The 13,834-nt window shown below is 47.0% G+C and overlaps 1 protein-coding gene across 1 annotated transcript; it reads left to right on the forward strand.

Annotated features, from left to right (window-relative positions):
* The first annotated feature begins 1,106 nt into the window (after positions 1–1,106).
* LOC132593097 (goannatyrotoxin-Vere1-like) lies at positions 1,107–3,523 on the forward strand. Its single transcript, XM_060282084.1, has 2 exons — positions 1,107–1,294; positions 3,430–3,523. Exons 1-2 carry the CDS (start codon positions 1,107–1,109, stop codon positions 3,521–3,523), a joined length of 282 nt encoding a protein of 93 aa, XP_060138067.1.
* The last annotated feature ends 10,311 nt before the right edge of the window (positions 3,524–13,834 follow it).

Raw genomic sequence — 13,834 nt, forward strand, 5'->3', positions numbered from 1 at the left:
TTCTGCCCCCCCCCCGCACTGTCAAGGTTCACCCTGTTCCCCGTTCAGCTTCCCCCTCCCTTAGCAAGTGCAGCGCTGTTCGCTCAAGGTGGCTGATTCAGAATCGCATTGATCAACACATGATGGGTGAGTGAATGACTGAATGAGGAGGGAGGGGAGGAGCCTCCCCCTCCTTAATTTACCCACCTACCAAGGATATAAACCCTTGGCTGAGAGAGAGCTGCTAACTTGAAACTTGCAGAAGCGCTGGCTGAGTCCTCCTTGCACCCCTCTGCATCCAGCTTTGCACCTGCTCCTACCTCTTTTTGACAGTGAGTACCTGGGACAGGCAATTGTTGGTTTGGATTGGGGCGGGCGGAGTCCCTTCAATCTGCTGCTGTACTTCTTTTCAGGGAGGGAAATAAAGTTGTGGGGACTAAGGAATAAAGCCGAAGCATGACTTAATTTCTCAAACCCGAGGGCTGCTTGGGGTTCCTGAACACAACAGGATGGCAGATGTTTTTTTGGGGGGGAACATGCTCCTCTTCTGCTTGCTGTTTCCTGACATTTTAGTAGAAGGTGCTTCGAGAGACCGAGCTGCTATGTTGAGCCTCGGGATCAGGGGTCAAAAGGGAAAGAAGCTCTTTCAGGGAACCGGACATCCTGCTGGCTGAACATTTGATAGCAGAATGCTTGTACACTGAGCATCTGCCGGTGTTCTGTTTTTCGGCAGTTTAGGAAAGGCTGATGGCCATGCCGGATCTCAACAAGTTGGCAATGTTTTAATGTAAAGTTGGCCTTTCCACAAGGGACTAGAAGCATGGGATGCTTTTGCAGAGCTCACCTGGCGGCACTGGGTGAGTTCAGGCTGCTTAGCAGGCTTTGTGCGTTCTTGTCTCCTTCCAGATGGTGGCCTCTCTGAAGCCCTGGCCTCTTGTGATCGCCCTGACCCTATGTGTCTTGTTCTGCTTGGGGGCCTTAGTGGATGCCTACCCTCCCAAGCCAAGCTTGGGACGTGTAAGACAGCTAACGTAAAACTGGCGCTTCCACAAGGTGCAAACCTGGCAACACTCGGTTAGCTTAGGCTGATTTTCGGACTTTGTACATTCTTGTCTCTTTTCTGCTAGATGGTGGCCTCCCTGAAGTCCTGGCCTCTCATGATCACTGTGTCTCTGTGCATCTTGTTCTGCCTGGGAACCTTGGTAGAGGCCTACCCTGAAAAGCCAGTGGAGCCCAGACGAAATGCTTCCCGAGAAGAGTGGATCCAATACTTCATAGAACTCCGGCGTTACATCGACTTGGTGACACGGTCGAGGTGAGCAGGATTGTGGGGGGGGGGGTTGGGGGGCTGGGTGTGCAGTGATGGCTTCTTATGTACCAGGGAAATGAACACCCACCCACACCCACCCACCCCTGCTGCCTGCCTGAACGTTGGTGGGGAATGGGCATTGGGGGTAGAGGTCCAAAGGAATGGAGGAAAGGCTGTAGCTGCCTGCCAAGTAGGGCACACGTTCTTAGCATTCCCCAGGTGAAGGCAGAAGAGGGAGGGAGTCGGGGCAAAGCTGCTCTATCCAAGTCACTAGCATCCTTGTCTGTCATCAATTGCGAAGCTGCAAGGAAGCCACGGTGAACCCTTTCGAAAGAGGACACCTTTCTTCAACCTTAGACCGTTTCTGTGCCAGGTTTCATTTTCTCTCTGTTGTGAAAGCACGCTAACAGCATACCCTTCAACATTTCTCCAATGAAATGGGGACGTCCTATTTAATAATAATAATAATAATAATAATAATAATAATAATAATAATACCCTGCCCATCCAACTGGGTTTGCCCCAGCCACTCTGGGTGGCTTCCAACATATAAAAAACATAATAAAACATTTAAAAAAAACTTCCCTTTACAGGGCTGACTTCAGATGTGTTCTAAAAGTTGTATAGTTACTTGTCTCCTTGGCTCGAGGGGGTTGCATAACTCCACACCCTCCAACATTTCTCTGATGAAAATAGGGACATCCTAAGGAAAAGTGGGACATTCCGGGATCAAATCTGAAACGGGGAAGGCTTCTGTAAATCTGGGAAATGGGGACACTTGTGTGTGGAGGGGTGTCTGTAAACAGTTTTAATCTTCTGCTGAGTGAGTGTGTAAGTTAAGAAGGCCCATGAAGCACATTCCTAATCCTTATTTGCCTATGCAAATGATCACTACTTTGTCGAGTACCTTAACTATGGTCTGCGTGCCCACAGAGTGTAGCTTTTCATTTGCAGAGATTGCTGAGCCCTACAGCTTTTAAAGGCAGCCAGTCAGCAGCCCAGCTGCTTAAAAAAAAACAAATAAAGCCCATTTCGACACCTCCAACATTAGCACCAACTGCCTGGTACAGCCCTTTAACTGTCATCTCCTAGAAACTTAATTGGAAATCTGACCCAGGAAGCAAGCCCTCGCCTCCCTGGGTTGATTCATTTTGTCTCCATGTCCTTCTTCCGGGGGGGGGGGACGGGGGGGGGACACTGATAAATGCCCACCTTTGCAAGGAGAGTCACACCCTAAGGGTCAGCTCATGTAACCAATCTTCTCTGTTGCTCTTCTCTGACCAGCCTTCTTTGGGGATGTTCGAACACCTGCAAGATTTGCAATGCAGGTTTTGCATTTGAGTTGCATGCCCAAACCATTGTATTGGGAAGTTTTTTATGTTTCATGTTTTGCGATGTCTTTATACATGCCGCAAGCTGCCAAGAATGGCTGGGGAAACCCAGCCAGATGGGTGGGGTATTATTATTATTAAAGGTTCTTTAGGGCTGCCTGAAGTTTCTACCCTCTGCTCTGAAATTCCTTGCTAATAATGATGATGACAATGATAATAATAATAATAATAATAATAATAATAATAATAATAATAATTCTTATTTATACCCTGCCCATCTGGCTGGGCTTCCCCAGCCACTCTGGGTGGGTCCCAAGAGAATATGAAAAACACAAGAAAACATCAAACATTAAAAACTTCTCTATAAAGGGCTGCCTTCAGATTTCTTCTAAAAGTCAGATAGTTGTTTATTTCCTTGACATCTGATGGGAGGGCATTCCACACGGTGGGTGCCACTACTGAGAAGGCCCTCTGCCTGGTTCCCTGTAACCTCGCTTCTCACAGGGAGGGAGCCACCAGAAGGCCCTCGGAGCTGGACCTCAGTGTCTGGTCTGAACGATGGAGTGGGTGGAGGTATACAAGGCCCAAAGGTGGGTGGTGATGCCCCAGTAGCTCATTCTGTACATGCTTAGAGGCGCTCCTTTCTTGTGCTTGCTCTATCTGTTGCAAGTTCAGTGTGGGCCTCCTGCCTTGTAGCTGCTGAAATTAGGTGGTGGGGGGAGGAAGAGTAAAAATCTGGACATTTCTCCTAGGGAACTTCTAAGACACCACTAACTTAGGCCTTCCTCTCCATCCCCCTCTCTCCACAAGGTATGGCAAGAGATCCATTCCAGAGAACTTGATGTCTGAACTCAGTTTTGGAGACAGTAGCAGCAGCAGCAGCAACAGTGACCACAAAAAATGAGATCACGGTGAGTCCTCCTAGCATTGCAGGGCATAGCTGTTTTTAGAGTACCAGAAGCCTGACCTGGATCCTATTCTTTCTAGAGGAGCAGGTGGCGCTGTGGTCTAAACCACTGAGCCTCTTGGGCTTGCTGATCAGAAGGTCGGTGCTTCAAACCCCCGCGACGGGGTGAGCTCCCGTTGATCTGTCCCAGCTCTTGCCATCCTAGCAGTTTGAAAGTAGATAAATAGGGACCGCTCTGGCAGGAAGGTAAAGACGTTTCTGTGCACCAGAAGCGGTTTAGTCATGCTGGCCATATGATCTGGAAAGCTGTCTTTGGACAAACGCCGGCTCCCTCGGCTTGAAAGCAAGATGAGTGCCGCAACCCCATAGTCGCCTTTGACTGGACGTAACCGTCCAGGGTTCCTTTACCGTTACTTTTTACCTATTTTTTCTAACCAAAATCTTTAAGGATTGCTAAATAGGAAGGAAAGAACATGCTCTCTTTGGTCTTCCCTGCTGGAGAGACGCATTTTTGCATGACTTTCACACCCCCGCTGGCAGTGGCCAGAAAGGTTTCAGCTTTGAATGGACAAACTATCTTGCACCCAGCCATAAGATTCTGAGAGGCACAAGGGTGAGTCCTAGTTGATGTGCATCACAGGACTCACCCAACGGTGGTTAACCCTTCACAGACTGCCAGCACAACGGGCTGGAGTCATTGCCCCAATGCTTTGAATAGAACCAGGAGGCTCTTGAATTCCTTTGTGGTACACAGGGTACTAGCATTGAATGGTCAGATAATAGCGCACCCAGACTTGAAACGCACTGAAGCAGCCCTTTATCACGCTGACGGGGGGCACCCATCTCCGCAGGGAAATGACATTTGGTTAGAAGACATAATTAGGGGGTTGAAGCATTGGTTGTGGGTTTGAAGGTATTGGCGGTGCGCCTCAAGAGGCTCGAGTGGCGGTTAGGCATTGGAAATTTGCATAAAAGAAGAAGGGGGCAGATTACGTCACCCTCTGCCCAGAAATTGGAGAATTAATCCTATTAAAGGGGTTCCGGGGGCGGTAGCTTTGTCCTGAGCCTGCGGAGGGCAGGGCCCTATGGCACCCCCCGACGGTGGCCACAGGAGGTGTCCCAGTAGATGTACATCACTGAGCTCTTTTCTGGTGGTTAATTTGTCCCAGACTGTAACACACGGGTTACAGTCGGATATAGCCAGTTAGGTTCCAATGCCTCAGACAACTGCATTAAATTGTAGAAATGGGCATGTAGGCCCCCGCAAAGAGGATATTTCCGGGATTTCGTGGATGTATGGCAACCCTACCCAAATGGCTGTCAACATCAGGCCCTGATTGTTGGGACAAGCATTGTGGTTTGCATGTAGGGATATGGTTTGCATCAAGTTGACTGGGCCTGTGACAGATGAAGGCCCAAATGACCTTTCTGGGTGGACAGGAGCTATAACACAATAGGATTCACAGGTGTAGCCTTAAGGTGTCAGCGGCTCCTGGTTGGTTGCCCAGGAAAGTCTCTTGCTCTCCTTTTTTATTTCAATCTTTACAGAGAGAGGCTATAAAACCCAGCCTCTTGGATAACGGCGTGGTCCCAAGTGAATTCTCCACACCCGGTCTCTCCCACTTCCTCATTCGTCATTCTCACCATCTCCTCTACTCTCAGGGACCATGCTGAGGAGGGCTGCACTGAGGAGGAATGGTGGGAGTGTCCCCCTGATCCTGATCCGGATCCTGAATCTTCCCAGGAGCAGGAGGACAGTATAGATTTGGAACAGTGGTTTGCAGAGGGACATAGTTTAGAAGGCAGAAGCTGGGAAATACAGGATGGGGAACAGCTAGGAGAAGAAACACTAGGAGAGAGAGGGTTAACAGATTCACAGTTTCTGGACAGCATTCCTTTGCTCAGCCCTGGGTCAAGAAGAGCTCAGAAAGTGTCAGAACAGAAAGCACAGAGGGTACAAGCTCAGATTACAAGACGTAGATTAATAGGGATGGAGGGGGTGTAAGCCTTAACTGGGAACACTGCCATTCTGGGTAGATGCATCTTTTTGTCCTTTGCTGTGTTTATTTTTTTAAAAAAACCTAACTGGTAAGAATTCCCTTTCATTTGATCTGCTTATTTATGGCCATGGGGGAAGAAGCCAATTCCCTGACGCCTGACATCTAGGGGTGCTGAAATGTGCCCTCTGTCTTTGAGCTCTTTGCTCTCCTACTTTCAAGGTTCGCCAGGTTCTGGGAGATGTAGGGTCTGGGCTGCTTTCTAAGGACAATGTGTAAGCTGGGTGTTGTTGCGGCTCTCCCATGATTTCCCAACTTTGCCCCTCATCTGCCTCTGAGCTGTGACCACCTTCAAATCCCAGTTCAAAATCTATACTGTCTTCCTCTTCCCCCTCCCTGGAAGGGTCAGGATGGGGAGGATGTCTCCACCATTCCTCCTCTGCCCAGTCCCTGATATAAGGAGAGATGGGGAATCTCCCACTCGCAGCTTCTATTGGATTCTTCCATTGCTTCTTTCATGGACAGGTCCACAAGGAGGATGGCTGCAAGCCTTCCAGACAGAACCCTGATTGCTCCATGATCCTCTTCACCTGACCTTTTCTTCTTATGATGGCTGAATGCTTCCGAGCAAGACATTCCCTACTGGGCATTCTCTTTCCTCTCCTCTTCAACTAACTGTTGAATTTAATCATTATAATAAAGCAAGATTCTTGTTGCAATCTGGTCGCCTTTCAATGTGCAACCACTGAAATCAAGTGCGGACACATCTTGCAGTATCTGCTGTTGAAGTGCTTTGGTGGTACAGTCATACCTCGGTTTAAGTATGTTTCGGTTTGAGTACTTTCAGTTTTATTACTCCACGGACCCCTCTGGAACGGATTAATCCACTTTCCATTACTGTCAATGGGAAAGTTCGTTTCAGGTTAAGTACGCTTCATGTTAAGTACAGACTTCCGGAACGAATTGTGTACAGTGGTACCTCGGTTTAAGTACACAATTGGTTACGGAAGTCTGTACTTAACCTGAAGCGTACTTAACCTGAAGCGAACTTTCCCATTGAAAGTAATGGAAATTGGATTAATCCGTTCCAGACGGGTCTGCGGAGTACTCAACCTGAAGCATACTTAACCCGAAGTATGAGTGTAATTGGGTCTGGAAATCCATACTTAACCTGAAGCATACTTAACCTGAAGCAAACTTTCCTATTGAAAGTAATGGAAAGTGGATTAATCAGTTCCAGACGGGTCCGTGGAGTACTTAAACTGAAAGTACTCAAACCGAAGCGTACTTAAACCGAGGTATGACTATACTTAAGTGAGGTACCACTGTATTTCAAACCCAGCTTTGCAGGAGGTATCAGTGGTCATGGGGCCAATTTACACCCACGCCAGGGCCGGCCCTTCATAGACCCCCGGTGGCGCAGTGCACCATGGCGTGGGGCTGGTAAGCTGGTCGCCGGCCTGGCAACCAATTTCGCCCTGCGAGGGCGGGGCAGGCGGCGGAGCAATCTCCGCCCCTCAGCACCAGGGCACGCGATCTGCTCAAGACGGCCCTGACCCACGCCATACATTTACAGCACATTGAATGTACATTAAATGAATCATGGGGAACTGAAGCTTAGCCACCACAGAGCCACAATTCACAGCACCTTTAACCAGTGCTTTCTCTTTTTCCCCCTAGAAAAATGTTTAGGAGTACTCTCATTTTGACTCAAGAAAATCACCATTTTATAGTTCAAATCGGGGGAAATCAATACATTAAATGGGCAAAAGTACAAAGAACATGCATTAGCTCATATTACACAGATGACAAGCCCATAGTAACTTCCACATTGGCATGAGGTTGTGTGCACTAACATATTCCCGATTCCTCTGATGAAAAATTGTTTGTAATTTTCCTACTCATATGGAAATACTGCCCCTCAAGGAGGCCAAACTTTCATCAGTAAAACACCACACAGCCACATTCCACACTGCTTCACACATTAAACGCTAGCTTCTGTCTGAGACTCAGGAAATACCGTGACAGGAAATGAGGCCGCCATCAGAGGTGGCAACGGAACTGACGATTCACTGTGCTAAAGAAGAAACTAACAATTTTTTTAAAAATTAGTTTCTTCTCCCTTTAGATTCACAAAACGTTTAGGGCAGGGATCAGCAACCTTTTTCAGCCGTGGGCCGGTCCACTGTCCCTCAGACCATGTGGTGGGCTGGACTATATTTTTTTTGGGGGGGGGGGAATGAACGAATTCCTATGCCCCACAAATAACCCAGAGATGCATTTTAAATAAAAGCACACATTCTACTCATGTAAAAATGCACTGTCCGTGGGCCGGATTGAGAAGGCGATTGGGCCGCATCCGGCCCACAGGCCTGAGGTTGCCTACCCCTGGTTTAGGGGCTTGCATACCCCCAGAAAAAAAATAAGCACTGACCTTAACAAACTAAAGTGCACATTTTGAACCATTCCTGGAGCTTCCTTGAGATCCACCCAATCTCACCCACACCAGTACAAACAGGTAGAGTGTTCACGAGGGTTTCTTTGTGTCCAATCTGCAGTCCTTTTCTCCTGAATAACATAGAGATTCTACTAGCCTGACCAGAACATTCAGAGGAAATGCCCCAATAAGAGGTACACATTAGGTACCAGTCCCCCTCAGCCACAGTCTTCTTTATGGATGAAGTCTTCTTTGTGGCTGTTTCAAAACCTGCATCGCGTTCCCCCTCATAACCACCAATTCCAGCTCTTGTACAAGTAAAGAAAAGCCAAACAGACTCCAGCCTTCATCTCGGTATATTATATAGCGAACACATTCCATAAGGAATACAGACGACAAGAGTGTGACAAAGTGGCCTCTAGGGTCTCTTTGGTACAGCAATTAACAAAATCACCACAGGAAGGCAATAATGGGGAAATCACTGGGAAAGGAGTCTTCGATTTTCTGCTCGCTTATTCTTGTAGTCGAATTCATCATCTCTGGTCCTGTCTGTTGATCGCATGGCCTGGGCAATGGAGAAAGCTATTATTGATAGGCCAGGCTGTCCATGAGGTGGGCTGAAGCAGCTGCCTCGGGTGGCAGAATCCTGCGGGGCAGTGACCCTGTGGGAGCCCCTGCTACTGTTGGGGTTGCATGGCAGCAGCTGCTGGTGAGATCTCATGAGATCTCACAGAACTCTCGTGAGATCTTGCCAGAAGCAAATCCCACTTGCTACCCAAGATCTGTTGGGTGAATTAGATTGGAAAGATCACTTATGACATCAGGTGGTGGTGTCTCGTCAAAGTAGTCTGTGTTGAAGAGAGCAACTCTGCCCTGCTTTAGAATTCTGTAGCCTTTGCAGGTTTTGCTGCAACCCGTCAATGAACATGCCACAAATCTTCTTTCTTTATTTTGAATCCCCACAGCTAAAAAAACCCTGCTCCTTCCATTTGGGGATTGCTGTGTTTGCATATATTCCAGCCATTAGAATCATAGAATCATAGAGTTGGAAGAGAACCCAAGGGTCCTCTATTTTAAGCCCAGCAATGCAGGAATCTCAGCTAAAACATCCATGACAGATGTTCTCTATCTCTCTGCAAGCTGCCGGTCTGTGCAATGCGAACTGTCTCCTTCTGCTTTTGCAGAGTCCTTGCTTTGTTCTATGTACCTGTCAGGGACTGTGCTGAGGAGGGCTGCACTGAGGAGGAATGGTGGGAGCCTCTCCCTCTCCCTCTCCCTCTCCCTCTCCCTCGCCCTCCCCTCCCCCTGATCCAGATCCTGAGTCTTCCTAGGACCAGGAGGACAGTATAGATTTGGAATAGTTGTTTGCAGAGGGGCATAGCTCAGAAGGCAGAAGCTGGGAAATACTGGATGGGGAACAGCTAGAAGAAGAAACAATGGGGGAGAGAGGGTTAACAGATTCACTGTCTCTGGACAGCATTCACACACACCCCTTCTCCAAAGTCACAAAGAGCTCAGAAAGGGGCAGAACAGAAAGCACAGAGGGTACAAGCTCAGATTACAAAACGCAGGAGTGACGTAGATTAATAGTGACGGAAGCGGGTATGATCCTCAATTGGTAGCCCCATGAAAATATATATACCCCCCGCCGTGGTCTCCTGAAGCCAGTTTCCGGGAGAAGAGGAAGAGGTTGGTCCTCCCTCCTCAAATACAGTTTCAAAGGTGCCTAACACAATGTGTACCCCTTTGTCTGAAATTCAGCTGGATTTGTATCTGTATGTGTGCAGAAAGAGAAAGCCCCCCCCCATTTTAGGGGCAAACTAGATGTGATATGGACAACCTCTAAACCAGATGCGATCGGCACAAGGGGTCATCGCATAACCATTAGAAACCAACAGTGCCAGCAGTGTGGTCCCATACTTGATAATAAAATGCCCTCCAGTTTTTCCTTAAGAGCTATTAAACAGGGTCAGTGTACCTATTTTGTCCTGCTGTGTACCTATTATCTCTCTTTTGAGTGAAATGTCAATACCACCAGCCCCACCCAATGTCCTGATCTGGATGGCCAAGCACCATATTTTATGCCTCGGTGCCAGCAGGTAATCTAATGAAATTGGCGAAACTCTGCTTAGCGCCAGACTAACGCAGTGCTCCCAAATAATATTGTTGTGGGCAGAGGAGGGTAATTTTCATCTATAAAAATGAGACCACATTTCTCCATTTATTTCAGAAGACCACCCCCTGTTAGATGGATCAGTTCATTCCCATGCCCATTCGTATGTTAATATGATTAACATTGGGTACAAACCTTTGTTTGTAACCGGCTTATTTCCGCTTGAGAATTTTGGCCATTAATTTGCTTGGCTGATCGTGGGCAAGACACGGTGAATTGGTAGTGCCTGTGTTTGAGAGATTTGCTTGTTCCCAGTTCAGGAAGGGCTCTCTCTCTCTCTGAATAATTTTTATTAAATTTTCTAAATCACATTTCAAAATATTCATTGAAACAACCTTAAATCCACGGCTTTCCTTCTTCTCCTTCCATGGTTCATTGTATCCCTGCATATTTGACATGAATGAAACCATTCGGTAATCCATTGTTACATCCACCAAAACTCATTTACACTGTTGAATTTATCTTCATGCTACCGGCATTTTTAAATCAACACAATTTTCACCTATATATTCGGCAAACATGCATTCTTCTTGTTCTCTTATTCTATATGTTCAGTCTGCAAGCTGCGCATATTCCATCAGTTTAAATTGCCATTCTTCTTTGGTTGGGACCTCGCTCGTTTCGCAGTTCAGTACTGATTGATTGATTGATTGTGTGACTGCAGAAATGGATAAAAGCCCCCCATCTAAACAAGGACTATCATCAGTGCAAATAAGAAAATTTGAAAAAAATCATCTACAATACTGTCTTATTTATTTTATAGTTCAGTACATTGATTATTGTTTTCATTTTATGGATCAATGGTCTTGTTAGGCAGTAAATTTCATGTTAAATTGCTGTTTTTAGGGGTTGTTTTGAAAAGTCTGGAGTGGATTAATCCGATCTGCATTACTTTCTATGGGAAAGCACGCCTTGGTTTTGGAACGCTTTGGTTTTGGAACGGATTAAGTTTGGGAACCAAGGTACCACTGTATTGGAGACTGCATATTGTCATTATGCCTAGGGAATAAGGGTGGAAGGATTTCTCAAATTTGATTCTCTCCGTTTCTCATTTTTCCAATGTTAAACTCAGTTGTCCACATTTCTGCAGCAATTTGTGCTCCCACCACTGCTCCCTGGGCTCTGAACCTTCTTCACCACTGGTTCTTTTTGTTTGCATTCCTGTGGTTTTTTACAATTTGTTCCCGCAATTGTCGGAGGTACTCTTTTTCAAATGATCACATTCCATTGATATTCAATGAGATCCAGCAGTTACTTGCATTTCCAATTTTTCTCCATTGTACAGATAGGTTGGTCTAAAAGATGCAGGAACAAAATATAGAAATGGAACCCATGGAGGGAAGGAAGGAGGTCTGAAGGTTTGAAAGAACCATTTATTATTGTTGTTTTTGGAAATGTTATGTTTGTTGTTTATAACTGATTAATGATTTTTGTTTGAATTTAATTGTAAAATGTAAAACTGAATAATATATATATATATTAAAAAAGAGGAAAAATATGTTGTCTACCTTCCAATGAAAGCAAATAAATTGGTTGTGGTTGTTGTTGTTTTAAAGAATCAAAAAGTAAACTTGGCAGAATTTCTTAGAACGAGGTGAGATTTTTCTTGGACACCCAAACACTGAGTACCTATAGAACCTCAGAATATTCGCCTAGTATCCTACTGAAATTTTCCACCAACCCCCTATATTTTGACACGGCCACCCTAGGTAGATATAAATGTGGCAAGTCTGTGGCTGATGAATTTCAGCACCCTCTCTTCTCCCAGTAGACAGCTAGACACCACAGTGAAGTTTACAAGTGGGGCAACGTCCCTCTCCTCTCATCAGACAGATCACCGGAAGAATCTCGGTCCTGAAAGTTAAACTTTGAATTCTGCTTATCAAGGCAAGAGAATACTTGATCTGAACCGATCCTTGCCTCCCAGCTCTTTCATATGCTTGTGCATGTCACAATATTCACCGGCACTGAGACCAGCAGGCTGCTTCTTTCACTGTGTGAGTGAAGCTTGTCTCTCTTCTAAAACTTTGCACCTTACCAGTTTCGGGGGATGAGCACAAACCTGAAGAGTATATATGCCTTCCTCCTTCAGCGTGAGATCTTATGACTGTGTGAAGCTCCATTATCCTAGTCCCCTCATCAGAAGCTCCAGTTATTTAATCGTATAAAGTGCTTGGCTCAGGTCCACAGTCCCTGCCTCTCTAAATTCTGCCCCCTCCCCCGCACTGTCAAGGTTCACCCTGTTCCCCGTTCAGCTTCCCCCTCCCTTAGGAAGTGCAGCGCTGTTCGCTCAAGGTGGCTGATTCAGAATCACATCGATCAACACATGATGGGTGAGTGAATGACTGAATGAGGAGGGAGGGGAGGAGCCTCCCCCTCCTTAATTTACCCACCTACCAAGAATATAAACCCTTGGCTGAGAGAGAGCTGCTAACAGAGGCATCAGCAAGAAGCAACTTGAAACTTGCAGAAGCGCTGGCTGAGTCCTCCTTGCACCCCTCTGCATCCAGCTTTGCACCTGCTCCTACCTCTTTTTGACAGTGAGTACAGGGACCCAGGTGGCGCTGTGGGCTAAACCACTGAGCCTAGGGCTTGCTGACCAGAAGGTCGGCAGTTCGAATCCCTGTCACGGGGTGAGCTCCCGTTGCTTGGTCCCAGCTCCTGCCAACCTAGCAGTTCGAAAGCATTTCAAAATGCAAGTAGATAAATAGGAACCGCTACAGCGGGAAGGTGAATGGCGTTTCCATGTGCTGCTCCTGTTTGCCAGAAGCAGCTTTGTCATGCTGGGCACATGACCTGGAAGCTATACGCCGGCTCCCTCAGCCAATAATGCGAGATGAGCGCGCAACCCCAGAGTCGGTCACGACTGGACCTAATGGCCAGGGGTCCCTTTACCTTTACCTTTACCTGGGACAAGCAATTGTTGGTTTGGATTGGGGATGGGGGAGTCCCTTCGATCTCCTGCTGTACTTCTTTTCAGGGAGGAAAATAAAGTTGTGGGGACTAAGGAATAAAGCAAAAGCATGACTTAATTTCTAAAACCCGAGGGCTGCTTGGGGTTCCTGAACACAACAAGATGGTAGATGGTTTTTTGGGGGGGGCACATGCTCCTCTTCTGCTTGCTGTTTCCTGACATATTAGTAGCAGTTGCTTCAAGAGACCGAGCTGCTATGTTGAGCCTCGGGATCAGGGGTCAAAAGGGAAAGAAGCTCTTTCAGGGAACCGGACATCCTGCTGGCTGAACATTTGACTGCAGCATGTTTGTCCACATTGAGCATCTGCCAGTGTTCTGTTTTTTGGCAGTTTAGGAAAGGCTGATGGCCATGCCAGATCTCAACAAGGTGGCAATTTTTTAATGTAAAGCTGGCCTTTCCACAAGGGAGTCACTAGAAGCATGGGATACTTTTGCAGGGCTCACCTGGCGGCACTGGGTGAGTTCAGGCTGCCTGGCAGGCTTTGTGCGTTCTTGTCTCCTTCCAGATGGTGGCCTCTCTGAAGCCCTGGCCTCTTGTGATCGCCCTGACCCTATGTGTCTTGTTCTGCTTGGGGGCCATAGTGGATGCCTACCCTCCCAAGCCAAGCTTGGGATGTGTAAGACAGCTAACGTAAAACTGGCGCTTCCACAAGGTGGAAACCTGGCAACACTCGGTTAGCTTAGGCTGATTTTCGGACTTTGTACATTCTTGTCTCTTTTCTGCTAG

The sequence above is a fragment of the Zootoca vivipara genome, chromosome 13 (assembly GCF_963506605.1).
Source record: "Zootoca vivipara chromosome 13, rZooViv1.1, whole genome shotgun sequence".
NCBI classification, from domain to species: Eukaryota; Metazoa; Chordata; class Lepidosauria; order Squamata; family Lacertidae; genus Zootoca; species Zootoca vivipara.